Source organism: Danio rerio, chromosome 21 (assembly GCF_052040795.2).
Source record: "Danio rerio strain M-AB ecotype USA chromosome 21, GRCz13ab, whole genome shotgun sequence".
Lineage (NCBI taxonomy): Eukaryota > Metazoa > Chordata > Actinopteri > Cypriniformes > Danionidae > Danio > Danio rerio.
The window spans coordinates 7,966,205-7,988,170 of record NC_141041.1 but is presented as its reverse complement, the minus strand read 5'-3'; the positions used below and the strand labels follow the sequence as shown (position 1 = coordinate 7,988,170).

Below are 21,966 nucleotides of genomic sequence, written 5' to 3'. Positions count from 1 at the left end.
TAAAGAATGTTTAAATATTAATACTGAAAAACAAGACAAAAAAAGGGACATCATTGTGTAACAATCTGTTGAAGGACATTCCAAAGGATTGTCTTGTTCCATTTTATTTATTTTTTTTTGAAGCTCCAAATGAAATCCTCAGCGTTTACAGCTGCTCCGAGCGGATGACATGGAAAAGCGTAACGTTGTACAGGACCTGATGTCCGTTATTCCAAGCATACAGCGCTCGATCCCGCGGGTTATAGTCCAACATGGAGATATGCGAGTACTTGTTTTGCAGAACGATATCGATGTACTCATATGTGGAGGAGTTGGTGTGGTAGGCGTAGTAGACTTTTGTCCCTCCCGAGTAGCCGTTGGTCACGTACAGCGTCCCGCAAATCATAAAGGACTCCCCAGCGCTGCGCCTCGGATGATTGGTGGTCCAGGACTGGATGATGTGCAGGGTGATAGGGTGGAGCTTGCTGATGACGATGTTTCCCGCGTTCTGATTGGTGGCATAGACGGCCCACAGCCCGCCCTCGTCGACCATGAGGTCGATGTCGGAGTGTCCGCCCCAAGCGTAGTGGTAGGTGTTGCTGAAGCCGGCGTTGTCCAGTCGCTGGGATTTACTCATGGTGGAGGTTTTGAAGTCGAACTTGATGATCATGTTGCTCTGGAACTTGTTGAAGTAGATGGAGCCGTTGTAGACCACCTGACCCGTTCCAGACCAGGGGTGCGGGAGCCGGTGGGACGTGAAGTTGTCCGACGTCATGAAGTCCGCCATGGATTTGTACTCCCGCACAAATCGGTTGTTATGATAACCGTCCATGTACCACACCTGGAGAGAAGTGAGAGAGTACATGATTAATTGATATAAATTGATAATAATACCAGGATATGAGTAAATAAGACACATCTTTGATAGCACAAGTATGCATTCATAATGGTTTTTGTCATTTTGTAGCATTTGCTCACTGGAAAACATTTCCTGTTGGCCATCAGCAGGACATGTCGCAGAGGTTTTGAGGTAGATTCACTACGTCCTGAAGGCTTATGAAGAAAAAGTACATACTTTTGAGTGTGTACAGAAGAGTTTGAAAGTATTAGGACCCACTTCCTCGTTAACAGACCGTTATGTTGCTTGGTTATTTCCCCTGTCAATCACCTCGACACATCCTCCTTATTCCTTTCATATTTAATGTTGGCATCTAGCTCTCTGCAACTCTCACATGGTCTCTCACATGCAACTCTCACAACTCTCACTCCCCCCTGGGAATCAATCAATCAGATTGATTGATTGATTGATTGATTGATTGATTGATTGATTGATTGATTGATTGTGGGTTAAACTTGAGGACTGGGTAAATGAATTCTGGATTCTGCATTACATTGGTTGACTAGTTAGTCATCTGTAAGGTAAAAGTTAGTCATCAGACAGACAAATTGGCCCAAGCTCAATTCAGTAAACTTCTATTTCCAACCCAGGCTCATTCTGAAAACATAGTCCCGCGGATGTTTCTGGAGACTGCGAATTATGTAGCCTGAGGTACGTATGGCTGCATTTAATTTTTTAAGCGAACGCTACGGGCTGGTAAAATGCTGTTTCTTTTTTACCGGCTGACCGCTTACCCCCGTGTGGAGGGCTTTCCCTCCACAACCAGTTTGTCCAGTTAGCTCATTGTGTATGTCAGCGGACTTGAGACTGCTTTTGTAAACTGTTGTATGGGTTTAGGGAAGTAAGTGGACAGGCAGGTCAATCAGTAAAATTGGTTGGGTTCAGGGAAGGAGGAGGGTGAGTCGATTGGCCCAGTCAATCATTCAGTCAGTCAGACAGACGGTCATTCGACAGCGGCCTCTATTGGGTTTACGTTAGAACAGCACGGGTGCAATGCCACTCCCGAGAGACATTTGAGATATGAAAAAGTGAACACAGCGACCTCTCGTGGATTCGCGAAAACAAAAACTGCAAAAATACCTCCCGGAACTTATTTCCTGGTCTCCAGAAACGTCCACAGGACTACATTTTCAGAATGAGCCTGTGTTGCTTAATTCTCTTGATCCAGCTCAACGTTTTGTGCACTGTGGGTAACTGAGCTTCAAATTCAAAATATTAATAGAGAGGAAGCCAATTTAATTCTGAATCTTGCACAACCCTGACTGGGATACAGAAATATGTCCTTATGGTCGCTTATATTAAAGTAATACATCATAACACCAGCCACTATAAGCAGTCCATATGGAGGTCAGCGGTAGTGCAATAAGGAACACGAGCTGTATGTGGCATCTTATCACCCCGTAGTTCGTTTCTCACACAAAATACAGCCAGGTGAAGCCACTGAAGACATTTCCAGAAAGAATTGCATAATGGATTAAAACCTATCTGTACTTTTCAACATTCACAATTCCATCAATTCAGACAATATTTCTTAACAACACAGTGGATGGGAGACCACTAGGGAACACCAGGTTGCTGTTGGAAGTGGTGTTAGTGAGGCCAGCAGGGGACGCTCAACCTGAGGTCTATGTGAGTCCTAATGCCCCAGTAAAAGTTAAGGGGACACTACACTGTTAGTGGGCGCCGTCTTTCGAATGAGACGTTAAACCGAGGTCCTGACTCTCTGTGGTCATTAAAAATCCCATGGCACTTCTCGTGAAAGAGCAGGGGTGTAACCCCAGTGTCCTGGCCAAAGTCCCTCGGCCCATTCGATCATGGCCTCCCAATCATCCCCTTCCACCGAATTGGCTCTATCACTGTCCACTCCACCAATAGCTGGTGTGTGGTGAGCGCACTGGCGCCGTTGTCCTGTGGCTGCCGTCGCATCATCCAAGTGGATGCTGCACACTGGTGGAGGTGTGGAGAGACCCCCCCCCCATGATTGTGAAGCGCTTTGGGTGTATGGCCATACACAATAAATGCGCTATATAAATACACATTACATTACATTACATTACTCGTAGAAATGCAGCTCAAACCAGGACAAACAACCTTTCTCCAACATTGTCATCTCGTAAACAGTTCAATTAAAATAATTTAAACTCTTAACTCCTATCCTAACAAACCATACATTAGCCGAAAGATTATTTATTCATCCTATAATCTAAATTTTTATTTATTTATTTATTTTTAATTGACAAAAAATTTACACTTATGACTGGTTTTGTGTTTTAAATCCATTATACCACCAGTAAGCAAGAGTTAATGTTGGCTTAAAACATTTGAACAGAACTATATGTCCTTATGTTCGCTTATATTGAAGTTATAGCCACTAGAAGGTATCTCTACCAAGCAGTATCCATAAAGCTTACATTTTTTGGCTTGATATTCAGAAAATCAGAATTTAAGCAGGTTAAACAGAACGACTGCTCAACCCGAAGTGGGTCAAGTTGTTCTTTATTTTTGTCCGTGTGTGCATTCAATGCTTGTTGTTCTGGCTTGAATCTGCCGGCGCAGCAGGACGTGTTGAGTAAGGTCTTAATTAAATTCCAGACTGAAGGTGTCCATCCTTCCCTGGCGGTGGCAGAACAAAAAAAAAAAAAAAAAAAAAACTGACAGCCAAGACGGTGCTGTGTGTGCCAAGCATTACCAACCCTGTAGGGATAATTCCAGATCATTCCGGATAAAAGCAGACTCTCCGTTGAGAATTCTCAGCAGTCTCTCAGTGAGCGAATGGAAAGGTTTATGGAATATTCCAGAGCACAGCAGGACATCTGTGTGCTCTCTGTAGGAGGCACGAAGCAGTAACCAACATCTACTGTATATATCAACACACAGATGCATCTCTTCAGCATGTTTAAACATATATCGCAGTCCTTCTGGAAAGACACTCTCGTTCACAATTGAATTTGATTATATTTTAGTGCATTTAACAGCATTTCTCAAACTATAAATGTTTCCAAATCAGCTTTACGCTGAGGATTTTGGTAATATACTTTCTGTGATTGAGTACTATGCAAAACTAGAGATTATTAAACCTTCTAAGATAAAAGTAAAAGTAAACTAAACAATACCAAAAACTACCATGTTTTTGCTCAAATTCTGGAACTGTTCTTTGCCAGATGGCTGTTACTTAAAAATGTAAGCAATGGCAATGCATAGGAACACAATAGGGTTTAGCATAAATATCAGATCATTAAGACTGTTTTGCATTTATATGTAATCTGACTGTGATCTTTGGTTGTAAAAAGCTCGCGATTAAAAATGTTTTTAGTGTCTGGCTCATAGTGAATCCTTCTCTGGGGTTTGCTTGAGTTGTTTAAAATGTGCATTTAAAAATACATCATGCACCAACATCAACAACAACAACAACAACAAAAAAAAAACATTTCAAAACAGAAAAATATCCCTGCGGTTTTCTATATCGAATAAAAACTTGTTTAAAAAAGGAATAAAAGAGGAATAACAGACTTAAATATTTGTTTTTTAGCTGCACTGTTGTTATATTCATATTACTATACTATTGAAGTACTTTATAAGTGAAATAATTATGTAGTTTCTCTAACTGATTAAAAAATAATGTTATTAAATAACAACAATAATAATAATATTAATAATAATAATAAAAACTTGTATTATTATTTTCTGAAATACTTAGCAATTAATTCGTTTTAAAGTGGTATTTTCTAATTGACTTTTAAAATTTTATAATTTTGATTTTATAAAATTTGATTATTAATTTAAATTTTATTTTATTTGAAAATGCGCATATAATTAAGTTACATAATGCACATAAAGATTTATGGCTGGTTTAAATACAATTATTTAATTATTATTTAAAGTTATTAACTATTATTTCTACGCCTTTATTACATACACTCACCGGCCACTTTATTAAGTACACCTTACTAGTATACCCTTCAGAACTGCATTAATCCTTCATGGCATAGATTCAACAAGATACTGGAAATATGCCTCAGAGATTGTGTTCTACAGTATATTGACATGATAGCATCACGCAGATGCTGCAGTTTTGTCGGCTCCACATCCATGATGCAAATCTCCCATTCCACCACATCCCAATGGTGCTCTATTGGATTGAGATCTAGTGACTGTGGAGGCCATTTCAGTACAGTAAACTCATAGTCATGTTAATCTGAGAAAATTCACGCCTTATGACATGGCGTGTTATTCTGCTGGAAGAGAAGACTAGCCATAAGAAAATGAGAACACTATGGTCATAAAAGAAATGGACATCGTCAGCAATAATACTCAGGTAGGCTCAATGCTCAAATGATACTAATGGGCCCAAAGTGTGCCAAGAAAACATCCCCTACATCATTAAACCACCACTACTAGCCTGAACTGTTAATACAAGGCATGATGGATCCATGCTTTCATGTTGGCGATGGCAAGCTCTGACCCTACCATGCGAATGTTGCGGCAAAAATCGAGACTCATCAGACCACGCAACATTTTCCAATCCTCTATTGTCCAATTTTGGTGAGCCTGTGTGAATTGTTGCCTCAGTTTCTCTAGCTGACAGAAATGACACACGGTGTGGTCTTCTGCTGCTGTAGCCCATCTGCCTCAAGGTTCTACATATTGTGTGTTCAGAGATGCTCTTCTGCACACCTCGGTTGTAACGAGTGGTTATTTGAGTTACTGTTGCCTTTCGATTGGCTCAAACCAGTCTGGCCATTCTCCTCTGACCTCTGGCATCAACAAGGCATTTGCGCCCACAGAACTGCCGCTCACTGGATATTTTCTCTTTTTCAGACCATTTAATGTAAACCCTAGAGATGGTTGTTTGTGGAAATCCCAGTAGATCAACAGTTTCTAAAACACTCAGACCAGCCCGTCTGGCACCAACAACCATGTCACGTTCAAAGCCATCTAAATCACCTTTCTTCCCCATTCTGATGCTCGGTTTGAACTGCAGCAGATCGTCTTAACCAAATGCATTGAGTTCCTGCCATGTGATTGGCTGATTAGAAATGTACCTAATAAAGTGGCCGGTGAGTGTATATAATTACTTATCAAAAGTTTTTTTTTTCTTTAATAAATATCTTGGTTTCCAAGAAAGTATTTATGTAATGAAAAATAGAGCAAAATAGTAATACTGTTATTGTGTATACTAATTTGTAATGTCAATAGCCATATTAACTATTACATAGACCAGGGGTGCTCAATCCTGTTCCTGGAAATCTACCTTCCTGTACAGTTTAGCTCCTACCCTGATCAAACCACCTGAACCAATTAATTAGGACCTGAAATCCACTTGATAATTACAGACAGGTGTGTTTGATAAGGGTTGCAACTGAAATCTGCAGGAAGGTAGATCTCCAGCAACAGGATTGGCCACCCCTGACATAGACTATTAATAAATAAATAGTCAATGAAAATTAATTGCACAGTATTAATTAAGCATAATATATCAATTGCAATTTATTCCTGTGATTCAAAGCTGAATAACATGCTAATAAATGGTGTTCATAAAAAAAAGTGAATAATCCTCTCTGTTTAACAATGTAATTGCAAAGTTACATTTAGAGCTGCTTAAAGGGATGGGTCAATAAAAAGAAAAAGAAAGTTTCAGTATATTTACTTATAAAGTTCCATCATTACAACCCCTCGCTTGTTCTAAACCTGTGTGGCTTTCTTATGTTGAACACAAAGAAGATATTTTGAAGAATGCTGAAAACCTGTAACCGTTGACGTACTTAGTGTTTGCTTTTCCTACTATGGAAGTCAATGGTTACAGGTTTCCAGCATTCCTTAAAGTATATTCTTTAGTGTTCAACAGAAGAAAGAAACTCATTAACATTTGCAGGGTGAGTAAATAGTGAGTAAATCGTCATTTTTGGCATGAATTATCCCTTTAACTTGTGAAATATAGATGCCAGGACACATTTCTTAATATTTGTGAAGCAACCAGTAGCATTTCTGCTTTGTTATTCGTCCATATCAGGTCACACATTAACTTCATGTTCAATAGCTGGTGATATCAAACATCAGAATATGGAGTGTTACAATCTAACCACACGGACTGGTCACAGGGTGTTTGTTCAGGCTTTAACTTTTACGCTCATGCAGACCTTGAAAAGCTGCTCCATCTCTACTTGGTGTCTCTGACAGAAACATGCGACTCTGCCAAAGCTTTTTATCTTTCAAGAGCCAAAAAGCGCTCTGAGATATTGCTTATTGTTCACTCCCACACACACACACACGCACACACACACACTGTCTGTCTCACACATACAGCCTACAGTCTCATCAACCTCTGAGAACAAGAGCCTCCAACCCAAAGTGTGAGAAAAACAGGATAAGAGGGAGGAGGACGAGCGCTGAAACGCGGGTCTGTGGGAGCGAATGAAGGTTATATTTTCACTAGCTTGATTTATAATTGCTCTCCAGTGTTTATGGGGTTTTAGCTTTATGAAAGGCATCGTTTTATTGGAGTATTGGGTTTGTACAAGTGTCTTTTTTTTGGTGAATGTGTATGGTTTCTAACTCAGGAATCTAGAGCTTTTGGAAGCTTAAGTAGTTTAATATGTTATAACACAGGTGTCAAAGCACAGTTTAGTTCCAACCCTAATTAAACACACCTGATCAAACTAATTGAGTCCTTAAGGCTTGTTTGAAACCTACAGGTAAGTGTGTTGGAGCAGGGTTGGAACTAAACTGTGCAGGGCTTCGGCTCTACATGAATTGAGTTTGACACCCCTGTGTTATAATATACTGTTGGGGGGGGGGGGGGGGGGGGCATGGTGGCTTAGTGGTTATCACTTTTGCCTCACAGCTAGAAGCTCACTGGTTCAAGTCCTGGCTGGGCCAGTTGGCGTTTCTATGTGGAGTTTGCATGTTTTACCCGTGTTGGTGTGGGTTTCCTCCGAGTGCTCCGGTTTCCCCCACAATCCAAAGACAAGAGCTGTAGGTGAGTTGGGTAAGCTAAATTGTCCATAGTGTAAAGCAGGTCGCACACCAGAAGTGCCGCTCGGCATTGCGTCACGCAGTGCCATGCATTTTGGAACTCTAAACGTAGTTTCTATCAGGGAACACACACCTACGTCGCAAGTCGGCAGCTGTCCGCAACGCCCAGCCATGACTCAGGACACTGTTCGTATTTCCGCTGCGCCAAAGAGCGCCATCTAAATAATTTTATTTTAAATATCATGCAAATGTGTGCGCCTGGTGTGCGATACTTCCAACTGTCATGAGCGTGCCGTGTTGCTAAAAAAAAAAAATAGTTATGTGTAATAAAAATGGAGTAACACAAGGCGAAAGTACTGAACTACTTTGTTTTTGGTGACACTTACATGCTATAATGGCATCACCAATGACTAAATCACTGGTGGAATATAGTGAATATCCACAATATTGATGCAAACGTTGCTCTGACAGGAATTTAAATGACTGAAAATCAGCTGTATATGGATCGCATGTCCACACAATTTACAGTTTGGGATCATTCATTCATTCATTTCTTTTCAGCTTAGTCCCTTTATTAATCGGAAGTCGCCACAGCGGACTGAACTGCCAACTTATCAATCATATGTTTTACACAGCCGATGCCCTTCCAGCAGCAACTTATCACTGGGAAAAATCCATACACACTCATAGACACACATACAGTGCGCTATGGACAATTTAGCTTACCCAATTTACCTGCACCGCATATTTTTGCGCTTGTGGGGAAAACCAGAACACAAACACTGGGAGCACATGCAAACTCCACACAGAAATGCCAACTGACACAGCCAGGGCTCAAACCAGCGACCTTCTTGCTGAAGTGATTGTGCTACCCACTGTGCCACCGTGCTGCCCAGTTTATGATCCTATCTTTATTTATTTATTTAATTTCTTAATATGTTATACACATATTCATAGCTTGAAACAGATGAAAATATGACCAGTCTGCTGTGTTTCTATGGAAATCCCAGTGTTGCTGCCATTATGACCTATTGTTTTTTTTTGCTTGCACAGGTCATGTGACTGAAAACTATTAATAGACTTACTCCATGAGATTTCAAAAAATGTTGGCTTTCAACACTATATTTGTTCGTCTTTCTTTAGAAAGAAATATCATCAAACATATAATCAAGGAAAGTTCCTAAAACTGAATCAACATAGACGTGAAAACTGGTCAAATTGTTTGCTGTGGCAGCAGTTAAAAAGCATATGGAGAATTCAGCTCTGCCATGCCAACTACTAATTGGCAATTTGTCATTTATCTGACACTTTAATGCAAAAAAACACTCGCTGGACTTTTATTACAGGAGCATTTTCTTGCAACCTGTGGTTAAGCACTTGGCACTGGGTGCAACGGTGACAGTATCGAACCCATTAGATTGATCTACTGTATGACCTATTATGTTTGGTAACCGGCCCAGATTTTTAACCACAATGGCATGCAATCCAATAGATAAATAGGTCAGAGGTTAATACAGTTGAAGTCAAAATTATTAGCCTATTAATATTTACCAAATGATGTTTAACAGAACAAGGAGTTTTTCCACAGTATTTCCTATAATGTTTATTCTTCTGGAAAAAATCTTATTTGTTTTATTTTTGCTAGATTAAAGGAGTTTTTAAAAATCCTTTTAGGGTAAATATTGTTAAGTGTTTACGGAACAAACCATCGTTATACAATGATTTGCCTACCCAGATAGTAAGTGAATGTGGTCTTCCTTCGGCCCAGACAAAATGAACTTGTGCCTCAAGTGGCCCACTTGTTTACAATGGCTTAAGGGGGCCAAAGATTCAAGCTCATATATGGGCTATTTAAGGCAAAGATTTAAGGCGAAGAATGTGAGCCTAATGTGGCCCATGTGGAAAATGATCAATTTGGCCCAAATAATGGAGGACAAATGTGGGCCACTGTTGGCAAAAATGTGGCATAGTCATTTACGGGTAATCTGGGTCTAAACCTAAAGTGGCTCTGTGTAAGTGCAAGTGTGGCCCAGTTATCTTAAGACACATGTGGGCCACTTTTGGCAAATATTTGGCACAGTAAGCTCTGGCTATTGCGGCTGTGAGCCTAATGTGGCCGAGAGAAATATGGCAAGTGTGGCCCAGTTATCTTAAGACACATGTGGGCCACTTTTGGCAAATATTTGGCACAGTAAGCTCTGGCTATTGCGGCTGTGAGCCTAATGTGGCCGAGAGAAATATGGCAAGTGTGGCCCAGTTATCTTAAGACACATGTGGGCCACTTTTGGCAAATACTTGGCACAGTAAGCTCTGGCTATTGCGGCTGTGAGCCTAATGTGGCCGAGAGAAATATTGCAAGTGTGGCCCAGTTATCTTAAGACACATGTGGGCCACTTTTGGCAAATAATTGGCACAGTAAGCTCTGGCTATTGCGGCTGTGAGCCTAATGTGGCAGAGAGAAATATGGCAAGTGTGGCCCAGTTATCTTAAGACACATGTGGGCCACTTTTGGCAAATATTTGGCACAGTAAGCTCTGGCTATTGCGGCTGTGAGCCTAATGTGGCCGAGAGAAATATGGCAAGTGTGGCCCAGTTATCTTAAGACACATGTGGGCCACTTTTGGCAAATATTTGGCACAGTAAGCTCTGGCTATTGCGGCTGTGAGCCGAGAGAAATATGGCAAATGTGGCCCAGTTATTTTAAAACATATAAGGGCCAGTTAGGCAAATATTCGGCCCAGTAAACTCTGGAGAAATGCAGCCATTAGCCTGTACTGGCCCAGAGAAGATATGACAAATGTGGCCCAGTTATCTTTAAACATATGTGGGCCACTTTTGGCGAATATTCGGCACAGTAAGCTATGGCTAATGTGGAATTTAGCCTATAGTGGCCAAGAGAAGATATGGCAAATGTGGCCCAGTTATCCTAAAACAAATGTGGGCCACTTTTGGCAAATATTTGGCAGTTAGCTCTGGCTAATGTGGCTGTGAGCCTAAAGCGGCTGGTTTATAAGCTAAAAAAAATTCTATGGTTCAACTTCTGCTCACAGAGACATCAATAATCAGCATATAAACCTTAACAACGGTGACAATTAACAAAATGAACAAAACTCAAAAACAGGAGACTAAAAGTGACGAAATCAACAACGTCAACATAAACAGCAGAATCAAAAGCAAATAATGAAAACTGGAGCATTAATAAGCTATAGAACAGGGGTTCTCAACTGGTTTGGCCAATGGACCCACATTTTAACATGGTCATCAAGCCGCAACCTAAATTTTTAGGAACTATAATACAATTTTAGGAATTATAATTAATTTGTATTTATTTGTTAACATAAACAAGTAGTGACAGAAAATTATAAGAAACTCACCAGGACTTACAAAAAAACAATATTTTATTGCTGTCATTTAATGAAATGTATCAAATTATAGAAATATTACAAAGTAAAAACGACAAATACTGTAAACAGCGGTTATAGGGTAAAGGAAGGTTCAGTTACCATGAACTAAACTGAACTGTTAATAAAACATGTTGCCTGGTTTCTAAATGTCGTTTTAATTTAGAATTCTTTTGTGAGAGCACCTCACTACATATGACTGAGGCTTTGTCTTTTTTTTGTCGTCAATATATGTAAATCCATAATTTAAAATATTCGGGGTCGTGCTTGCGCTTCGACATATTTGTTGCTATAATTAAATGAAATTACACATGTCAAATGGTAGGGTTGTCGTGCACGCATTTCAAAATAAAAGTCTGGTATAAGCAAAATAAGTAAACAATTTTACTTTTGTAGTTTTTTTTTGCCCACACACCCTGCGACCCACTGAAAATGTTCCCGTGACCCACTTTTGGGTCGTGACCCACCAGTTGAGAAACACTGCTATAGAATGAATTCATATTGCAATGCATGCTTGGATTTTTTGTATGTTGCCACACCCAGCAAGTGTAAGGTGTAGGCCAGATCTGACAAACAGGAGTGGACCGCCCTAGAGCCATCATTCCATTCAGTATGTGGTCCAGATGTAAATGTCTGGTGGGGGCCGCATCTGGGCCAGAATACAAGCAATATGGTCAGTTCTGGTACATTTAGTTGAATTCTGGCTGATATGGGATACTGCTATGGCTTATTTGTGGCCAAGATCTGGCAAACAGGAGCGGACCGCCCAAGTGCCATCAGTCCATGTGGTATGTGGGCCGGATATAAGTGTCTGGTGTGGGCTGGATTTGAGCCACATGAATTTTACTAACTGGGTAATTACCCTAACTTATTCAACTTAATTAGTTAAGTCTTTAAATGTGATTTTAAGCTGAATACTAGTCTCATGAAAAATATCTAGTCAAATATTATGTGCTGTCATCATTGCGACGATAAAAAAAAGTCAGTGATTAGAAATGAGTTATTAAAACTATTGTGTTTACAAATGTAGTGAAAAAATCTTCTCTGTTAAACAGAAATTGGGGGAAAATATATAAAGGGGGGCTAATAATTCAGGAGGGCTAATAATTCGGATTTCAACTTTGCATGAGATCACAAAGCCTAAAACCTCCATCACTCTTTCACAAATGTCTGAGAAACGATGAGGCTTTGAATGAGCTTGTACAGAGAGGTCTTCAGGAGCATCTTTCTCTCATCCGTACAGCAGCGTGTGGGGTTTTAACCTCCAGCTGATATCAGAAGACCCTCCATTACGAGCCCCACTGGAGCACTTCATGACTGGATGAGTGGAAAATGATTTGGCTTTGCTTATTTCCCCCTCGTGCTGCTGTGAGTGTTAGTGACCTGCCTTAAACTCTACAGCTGTCCAACAACAAATAATGCTTGATATCAACTGTTTGATTTTATTTATTTTTTTTTTAGTGTGGGTGTACTGGGTTGTAAAAACGACTGATCAGTATGTACTTTGTTTCTGAAGTCCATACTTTACTATTTTAACATGTTTTTGGTGCAGCGTGAGACTAAAGAAGCTATAAAATTGCTTTTAGCATCTGTTTCTAAAATTAGCTGAATTATGTATGCATTAATATCTGCCACAATAGCCTCAAATGGCATTTTATTGTTTGTGTTTTCTGAAAAAAATTAATTGATGAAATTTGAAACATGAGACCTTTTTTATCAAAAGCGACTATACAAAGCTTGTTGTGATCTATTTCATGGGAGGCGTGATATATTATGTTTAGTGAAATTTTATTCACACATCAATTTTTGTATTTAGTATTCTATACTATATTTAAATCCAGAAAGAAATTGTTTTTAAAAACTAAAAAATAAATAAATAAAATAATAATAATTTAAAAGCTAATTATTTCGAATATACAGCGGAGAAAATAGGACACGTCCTATTTTTTCCAAGGAATAATATATCTACAGGAACTGTTGACATGGAATTGAACCACATCTTAGTAAAACCCCAACAATACAAGCATAAAAGTTCATTTTAAAAATGAGTTCTGTGTAATAACAATGAAATGACACAAGGACAAAGTACTGAACTTCTGAAACGTATTTAATACTTAATACTTAATACTTTAATAAAAGACTTTTTTTGATGGCAGCTTAAAGACTCCTCTCATATGGAGAATGAAGTCACATGCATTGCTCAGGTGTGTATTTTTGACAGACTTCAACAGAGTACAAAAATCAGGATGGTTCTGTGGGTCTATTAAATCTGATCTTTATATTTATATTTTGTATTGGATTCAGATTAGGTGATTGGCTGGGCCATTCTACAGCTTGATTTTCTTTCTCTGAAAGCATTTGAGAGTTTCATTTTGGATCATTGTCTTGCTTAAATGTCCACCCTGCTTTCATCTTCATCATCTGCTAATGTAGATGTTGGACTGAAGCAGCAAATATCCATTTACAATGACAAAGAGCAGATGGTTGCTGAAGAACTACTGAGAGATTTCAGCTGCTGTCTGGGCCTTCACTGTCTTTCTACAGCTCCCTTTCTTCATGTGTTCAATACTTTTCCCTGCGTCATTTATTACACATAATTTCATTTGTAATTTAATTAGTTTAGTTTTCTTTGCGTATATGGATTTCTTTGGTTGTTACGGACATCCAGAAAAAAATTCAAAGTCAACGGCACAATTAGAAATATTTTTAAAATATTTTTCTGAAAAAAAGGTTATTATTATATTATTATTGTTGTTATTAAGTGCAAACATGCAGCGATTAAAACATTTATAGTATTTACCTAATTAAAAGTAGACTCAGAAAACAACGACAGTTACAAAAAAGTCATTATTATTGATCTGTTATTTATTAATTTCATGTAATTAAAAAGCAATTGCTTTATAAATATAAACTAGCATGTACAATATAATTAGTTTTATATTATAGTATTTTAAAAATGTATAAATAACATTACTTATAAGTAATATGCTTAATAAAAATGTGAATGTTTTTTTTTTGTTTGTTTGCATATGAAAATAAGCTGAATCTTCTACAGCATAGGGCTAAATATTTATATTATGCTTTCTGAAATGTTTGAAGGGTGAATAATTGTGCCACTTAACTTCTATTTTGTGTGGAGTGTAATTAAAAGTATTAGCCCTCCTGTGAATATTTATTTTTTTAAATATTTGCTAAATGATGATTAACAGAGCAAGGAATTTTCCACAGTTTTTCCTATAATATTTCTTTCTTCTGGAGAAAGTCTTATTTGTTTTATTTCGGCTAGAACAAAAGCAGTTTTAAATTTTTTTAAACACATTTAAAGGTCAATATTATTTGCCTTGAGCAATATTTAGATTGTCTACAGAACAAACCATCCTTATACAATGGCTTGCCTAATTACTCTGACTTGCATAATTAGACAAATTTAGCCTTTTAATGTTACTTTAAGCTGAATATCTTGAAAAATATCCAGTAAAATATTGTGTACTGTCATCACGGTAAACATAATGAAATCAGTTATTAGAAATGATTTATTAAAACTATTCTGTTCAGAAATCTGTTGAAAAAATCTTCTCTCCGTTAAACAGAAATTGGGGGAAAATATACAGGGTGGCTAATAATTCAGGAGGGCTAATAATTCTGACTACAACTTTGCTTGAGATTAATCTTTTTTCTTAAACCAAACTGTTCAACTAAAATTAGGGGGAAAATATAAAGGGGGGGGGGGGCAAATAATACAGGGGGGCTACCAATTTAGACTTCAACTGTATATGATGACGTATCTGAGTTTTCCTCATGTGTAAATATATCTGCGTTTGTGTAAGACGGCTCGGCCTTGAGGTTTGTTTTTCTGTGTATTTGATTCTTTATGAAGTGATTGCCGTGAGCTATGTGCTCATGGGTTTTTTACTGCGGGCATAAAAATAATCTGATCTCCGCTATCAGAATGTTAATGAATCTCAGAAATGAATCCTGTATGTACGTCCTACATACAGAAATTAGTGTTGTGCTTATTACCAAATACTAAGAGATACATGCAAATGTTGAAAATGCATGAAAAATGTATCACAGCTTCCATAAAAAATATTAGGTAGAACTGTTTTCAATGATAATAAATGTTTTTTGAGCAGGAAATGAGCATATTAAATTGATTTCTGATTAATCATGTGAGACTGAAGGCTGCTGGAAATAAGTAACACTGCTCTTCAATATATAGAAAGCTGAAAAAATAAACAATCACAATAATAATCACACTAATCTAAATCATGGAGCTTTGGGAATCAGTTGAGCTTAAGATTTATAAACAAAAAAATAAAAAAAAATCCAATGCAAATTTTGAAACAATAGTATACGTTTTCATTTGCAATAAGAAAATAGTCCAGATTCAGAGTGTAACATAACATATGTACTTGTTTGGGCATTGACACTCACCCTAGTGTCTCCTTCAGGAGCGAGAGGATCCGTCATCCAGGATCCGAAGCGGGACCCGGATGTTTTAATAGTGATTGCATCACTAATGCCGGTCAGTTTACCACATGCTGCAGGACACACAACACACATTTAATTAGACACATACATGAATATACTCACACACACTCTTTCATGTCAGAGGCCAATTGTCACACGTTTAATGAGTTTGGAGATTTAATTCTGTAATGTTATGATGAGTCTGATTCAGTCATAATTACTGTGGTAATCTTGTATCTTAGAGTGAAGGTTCTGGTTAAATGAGTTTAATTAAGTCACACTGACTGAGCTTCATTATGAACTCTGACTATAAAGAGCGAGGAAAACACTAATTATTACCTCTATTTCACCTCACGTTTACTTCTTAAAGTCAACATGGAATGGAGTAGATAATGGATGGATGGATGGATGGATAAATGGAGACATATAATATATATACATTTTTTGGGGGGGGGTATTTATTTTGGTTTGGTTGAACTCTGATTTTTCGGGGGATCCTTTATTTCTATGATTACTAATTATGCTCACCTGTGCCTTGTTTGGTTTCTCCTTTAACACAGTGTTTTCATACTCCTTTTTGTTTTATTTCTGGGTCGATTTTACACTAGTTCAGCTGCTAAAATACATTATTTGGATGAAAGGATGTAGTTTGATTTCATTTGGTTCCTATATTTAGTTTGTTTGATTCTATGATTTTTCAGCAGATCCTTTGATTTTATGTTTACAAATTGTTTTTATACAGTTTAATTTTCATACTCCTTTTTGTTTTAGTTCTTCGTCAGGTTTTTTGTTCTAGTGTGTGGTTTTAGAATTGATGTGTGGTGCACGCCAGTGTGTTATTCTTTGTTTAGTTTTAGAAACACCCTATTGACCATTTTGAGGAATGTAAACAAAAACAATGGTCCCAATGTATTTCCGGTCATGCATTTTTAATTTCTATAGCTTCCGAGAAACCAAAAAGAGCCGCATATTGATAAATAATGCTATAAAAGCTGTTTTAACGTTAGGTTAGGATTGAATTGCCACATTACAGTTATGGAATAGTTTGATAACAAGCAGGACATGTTCATGGGCCAATGGCATCACCACATTGAAATGGATTATAAAAACACATACATTACATCTGCTTTTAAAATAGATTGGATGGATGGATGGATGGATGGATGGATGGGTTAGTTGGGTGGGTGGATAGACTTTGGTTTTATTGGCCTTCTGTAAATAGTTTTTTTTTTCTTTAACACTGAGTTTCATACTCCTTTCCATTTTAGTTCTTGGTCAGTTTTGCTGTTCTGCTGTGTGGTTTAAGAATTGATGTGTGGAGCATGCCAGTGTGCTATCCTTTGTTTAATTTCTAAAACACTTATAAAAATGCTAGGTCTGCTTTTAAAATATATTATTTTGATGGATGGATGGACCTTGATTTTATGTGGTTCCTGTAATAAATTTGTTGGATTTCATGATTTTTCAGGAGATTCTTTGGTTTTTTTCTGCTTGCAGATTATGCTCACCTGTGTCTTGTTTGGTTTCCCCTTTAACACCAAGTTTCATACTCATTTTTACTTTAATTCTTAGTCCAGTTTTACTGTTCTAGTGTATGGTTTTAAAATTGATGTGTGGTTCAGGCCAATGTGTAATTCTTTATTTAACAATAATAAAAAAAACTTTAATGATAATTCTTATAAAAACACGTACGCTAGTTCTGCTGTAAAAATACATTATTTGAATGGCTGGATTTAAAGATATTGTAGTTGTGTTAATAGTAAGTGTAATAAATGTGTGTGTGTTTTCCTGCTCAACCTCCCCTATTCAACACACACACACACACACACACACACACACACACACACACGCAAACACATGTACGTGAGATTAACATACTGAGCTGTAATCTGTTGTCTGTAGGGAAATACAGGCCTAAGTTATTATTCTACTATTTTTAGAATAAAGCCCTGATTCTCTTGTTCTGCAAACGCCGCACACACATCTGCAGAGAAACACATATTACAGAACAATGCATGTCTTGATCGTCATCAATATACAGAAAAAAAAACACATGAATTTAATATGAGAACATGTGGGAACATGAAAAATTCAAATGTCGATTGTGTTTTTATTTAATCTCATGTGATTGCATCAAAATGGCATTCAAGGATTATGTTTGAATTGAAATCAGATGTCCCAGTAGATTTTTACCTTTCTGATGAAAATGTAAGGGGTGGCGCAAGTCTGATTGCTCAGGAAAGTACAGCAAGGAACAAGTTCATTCATGTCACACCATGGGATGAAATTGTGCAAGGGAAAATATGTGAAGCTGATGTGTGTGGCTTTTATATTTATCAGAAGCTATGCACATGGATGAAGCTCAAGTGTGTGTGAAACAGCAAGATAAATCAGAGTTGTTTTAAAGCTGTATTGATTGTACAGTGAAACTGGCCCAGATTTCTCCTCTAGAAACTCTGTGTGAAGACGAGAGAAAGATGACGCACAGCAGAGAAAAGAAGCAATGTGTGTGGATGCTGGGAAGTAGAAGCTGTGATGGTGAATGCATAATTTTATTCTTTAATAACTCCAGAGACCTGAGCTGAGTTCTCAGTTATGCTTCATTTTTGTACCAGCTAGGTCTAAGATGTTTGTGATTACACAAAAATAGACTCAAATGAGAGAATGGTTTACATACAGTGAGAATACATACAGTAAAATAAAGTACTATTTCTGATTTCATATTTTTGACATTTGCTAATAAATTTCTGAGTGATAATTATTCTATAACAATTAATATGACTAATGATACAACTATTCTGACTTTATGTTTTGCAACTCTCTTTTTTTCTCACAATTGTGATGTTAAAATGGGTAATTATGAGTTAATAAAAATGTTTGTGCTTGGGTAGGGTTCTTTGAGATGCATTTGTACAATTTGAGTAGTCTAATCTGACAAAGACACTTTTGGGCAATGTCTTCAATGAGAAAAGATTGCTTTAATACTTGTATTAACCTTGTAAAATGCAAGTTTTCTTTATATTCCAGGTTCAGTAAAAGTAAGCATTGTGTTATATCGTTAAATATTTTAAGTGAAGCTTCTTAAACTTTCTTGAACTAAAATTTCGAGAGGAGCTCGTAATAGGATTGACTACAGCTGATCCCTATCACTAATCACTAACTAGCCAATCTGATCACTCTAAATTCAATATAAATATCCCAGATCCCAGATCCCAGAACATAAACTTCATTACCCCCCCATCCATCCATCCCTTTTTCCTCCTCCTCAATACTAAGTTCGGGCGACACAATGGCTCAGTGGCTAGCACTGTTGCCCCACAGCAAGGAGGTCATTGGTTCAAACACTAGCTGAGCCAACCGACACTCTCTGTGCGGAGTTTGCATGTTCTCCCACTGTTCGTGTGGGTTTTTCCCGGATGATCCGGTTTCCTCCCACACTCAAAAGAAGCATGCAACAAAAGTTAAAGTCACAAGCACTTACAACAAACTAGTGCAGTTAGCGGTCTATTCTTAGGAAGTTATCGAGAACTACCTGATTTCATATCCCTGCTAATGCTTATCGACCAGACGGGAGCCTTGGGCTCATCTATCTCCAAGCTCAGGGTTCTCTCCCGGAACAGCATGCCAGACTTGCTTAAATAGTCAAGCATTATCTAAGTGTGAACTCTTGAAATGAATGTAACACAGCGACACAATAACAGCAAAAGGGTACAATGTTCTGAAGTTCTATAGTTGGTCAAATTGTCACAGTCTGTGTTTAAAAACATTTAAGCTGAGATTTTCTTTTGGTTTCCATGTTTAGTTTTGGTTTCTTTGGTTTCTGAGATTGACTTTGTTTACTGATTATGCTCACCTGTGCCTTGTTTGGTTTCTCCTTTAATTCTGTGTAATTATACTCCCTGTCGGGTTTAGCTCTTGGTCATTTTTGTTGATCTATAGTGTGGTTCTTATTTGTTTTTGGTGCATATAGTTATTTTTTGTTTAGTTTAGACACAGATTATGCAAAATTTCTTGTCTTTACTGTTGTTGGTAGAATGAGTTGGTGATATTACAAAATTGATAAAAAACAAACATTTGATCTTCTGTTATAATATATTATTTGAGATGTAAGGTTGCTCTGAAAAACATTTGTTTATTTTAGTTGCCTGTAGCTTGTGATTAGAGATGCACGATATATCGGCGGCCATATTGTTATCGGCCAATAAATGCTATTTTTATACTTATTGTTATCGGTCCGATGTCAAAATTAGGCGACATCTTTAAGCCGATAAGTTATGTAATTATACAGAACTGCCTGCCTCACGCATGTGTGGGTGGAAGTTGTTCAGTCCTGTCCAGTGCACTATAATGAGCTTTCCTCACACTGTCTATTCCTTGAAAGTCCATCCTTTCTTGTTGTGGTATTGCTGTGCGTTAATATCTCAGTAAGTAACCATATTCCTTATCATTGTAGACATTTTTGATGGAGTTTCATTGTGTATTTTGCTTTAAATGGTCTTACAGCCTTCACAGCAGCAGGGGGAGAGGGATGCCAGTCACTGAATCTAGCAAAGGGGTTCTCAACTCACCGCCACATTCTGTCTTTATATTATGCTGTGTGTTTGTCATAAAGTCATCTGTGCTCAATGCTCAAGTTTGTATCAAAATCTGACTCCGAGGACAAATCTGCGCCTGCAGTTGAGTGAAACTCAAAGCGGTTTATCATAAACTTTTCATCGATCATTTTTCCCGCAATTGACAGCAAGAACGAACATAAAAGAGTTATCTGACTGACAAGCAGCACCAACATGTGTTAAAAAGAATCTAAATTGCCAAATACGATGAATCTATTCCACATTTTCTAAAGTAAAACATGCTATCTGTATTTAGCTTTTCGCTTGTACGGTGGCTCTGAACTGCCAAAATACCTCTCAAAACGTTTTTTTTTTTTAGACATCATATATATGTACATATGTACAATACTGTAACACGATTGTGTCTAACACGGGGTTGGCGACGTGTCTGAAGAGCGAGGAGGGATCCAGTGGTGAGAAGGGTGCGTGACCTATTTGAGGACCGGGAGGGAGACGCGTGATTTCCGGGAGATTATCCAGGCATTTTGAGTCCCGCAAATGCATAGAGACTCCCGGAACATCTAGGAGACTTGGGATGTCTCAATATCACATTTAACAAATGTAGTGAGACGCGATCCAGGGGTACAACGTTGATAAAGATGTGCACTGCTCTCTGTCTCTAGCTCAGAGGAGCGCATGGCTGTGTGTGTGGTTTTGCTGTGAGCACCACTTGTGTCTGTATGTGGTCACATGATGTGCGTTTTCAGCGGATGGAGGGCTGTTCAGAGGGCTGTTTCGTTCTAAAATGCCATTTTAACACTAACACATATTAGTGTAAACAGGGCCTGAGTGTGTATTTTTCGCGAGCAGGTTTGCGACGGGGGTGGGGTGGAGCATCGGCGATGCCGGCTCAGCATCGTGTTGTCTATTGGCCATCGGTAGGACCAGACGGAATCTGCTGACTTTTTTTGCTATTTATGCTGAGAATTTTGGTAAAAATCTGCGAATTTCTGCTGAATTATTTTGGGAGTATCCAGCGGAGTATCATAACTAAAACCTTAATATATTAAATAAAAAGTAATAAATTACTGAATAAAAACTGAATAAATTTAGATTTACACATTTACTTAAGTAAATAAACAGAATTAATAATGGGCTAAAAATCTGCAGAAATCTGTGGAATTCTGCAGGAAAATCTGCAGAATTCTGCGCGCGCAGATTCCGTGTGGGCCTAGCCATCGGTAGGGCCAGACGGAATCTGCGGACATTTTTGCTATTTCTGCAGAGAATTTTGTTAAATTCTGCGGATTTCTGCGAAATTATTTTTGAGGTATCATAACTAAAACCTTAATTTGTAAAGTAAAAAATAATATCTTTTTAACTTAATGTTTAAAATGCAAATCCAATTAGATTTACTTTATTTGGTAAACAAAGCAAGTCGCTCAAATAATTTCTCTACTAAAAGACAGAAAAGATGACTGTACAAACTGCATTGTAAATAAATCAGATGAATATTTTCATATTAGTCAATAACATTACTGAAATTAATAAAAAAACTAAATAATTATAGATTTACACACATTTACTCAAGTAAATAAACAGAATTATTGATAGGCTAAAAATCTGCAGAATTCTGCACGCGCAGATTCCGTGTGGGCCTAGCCATCGGCGATGGACGATGGCATCATCTATC

The 21,966-nt window shown here is 37.8% G+C and overlaps 1 protein-coding gene across 3 annotated transcripts in view; it reads right to left on the bottom strand.

Annotated features, from left to right (window-relative positions):
* Positions 1–53: 53 nt before the first annotated feature.
* olfm1b (olfactomedin 1b) overlaps positions 54–21,966 on the bottom strand; it is a 63,570-nt gene continuing 41,657 nt past the window's right edge. For 2 of the 3 annotated variants that reach the window (NM_001328415.1, NM_001328414.1), the window contains 2 exon segments: positions 54–820; positions 15,685–15,791. In NM_001328415.1, the coding sequence (NP_001315344.1) occupies positions 146–820; positions 15,685–15,791 (782 nt within the window). In that variant the 3' untranslated portion in view covers positions 54–145. 3 annotated transcript variants of the gene reach the window in all.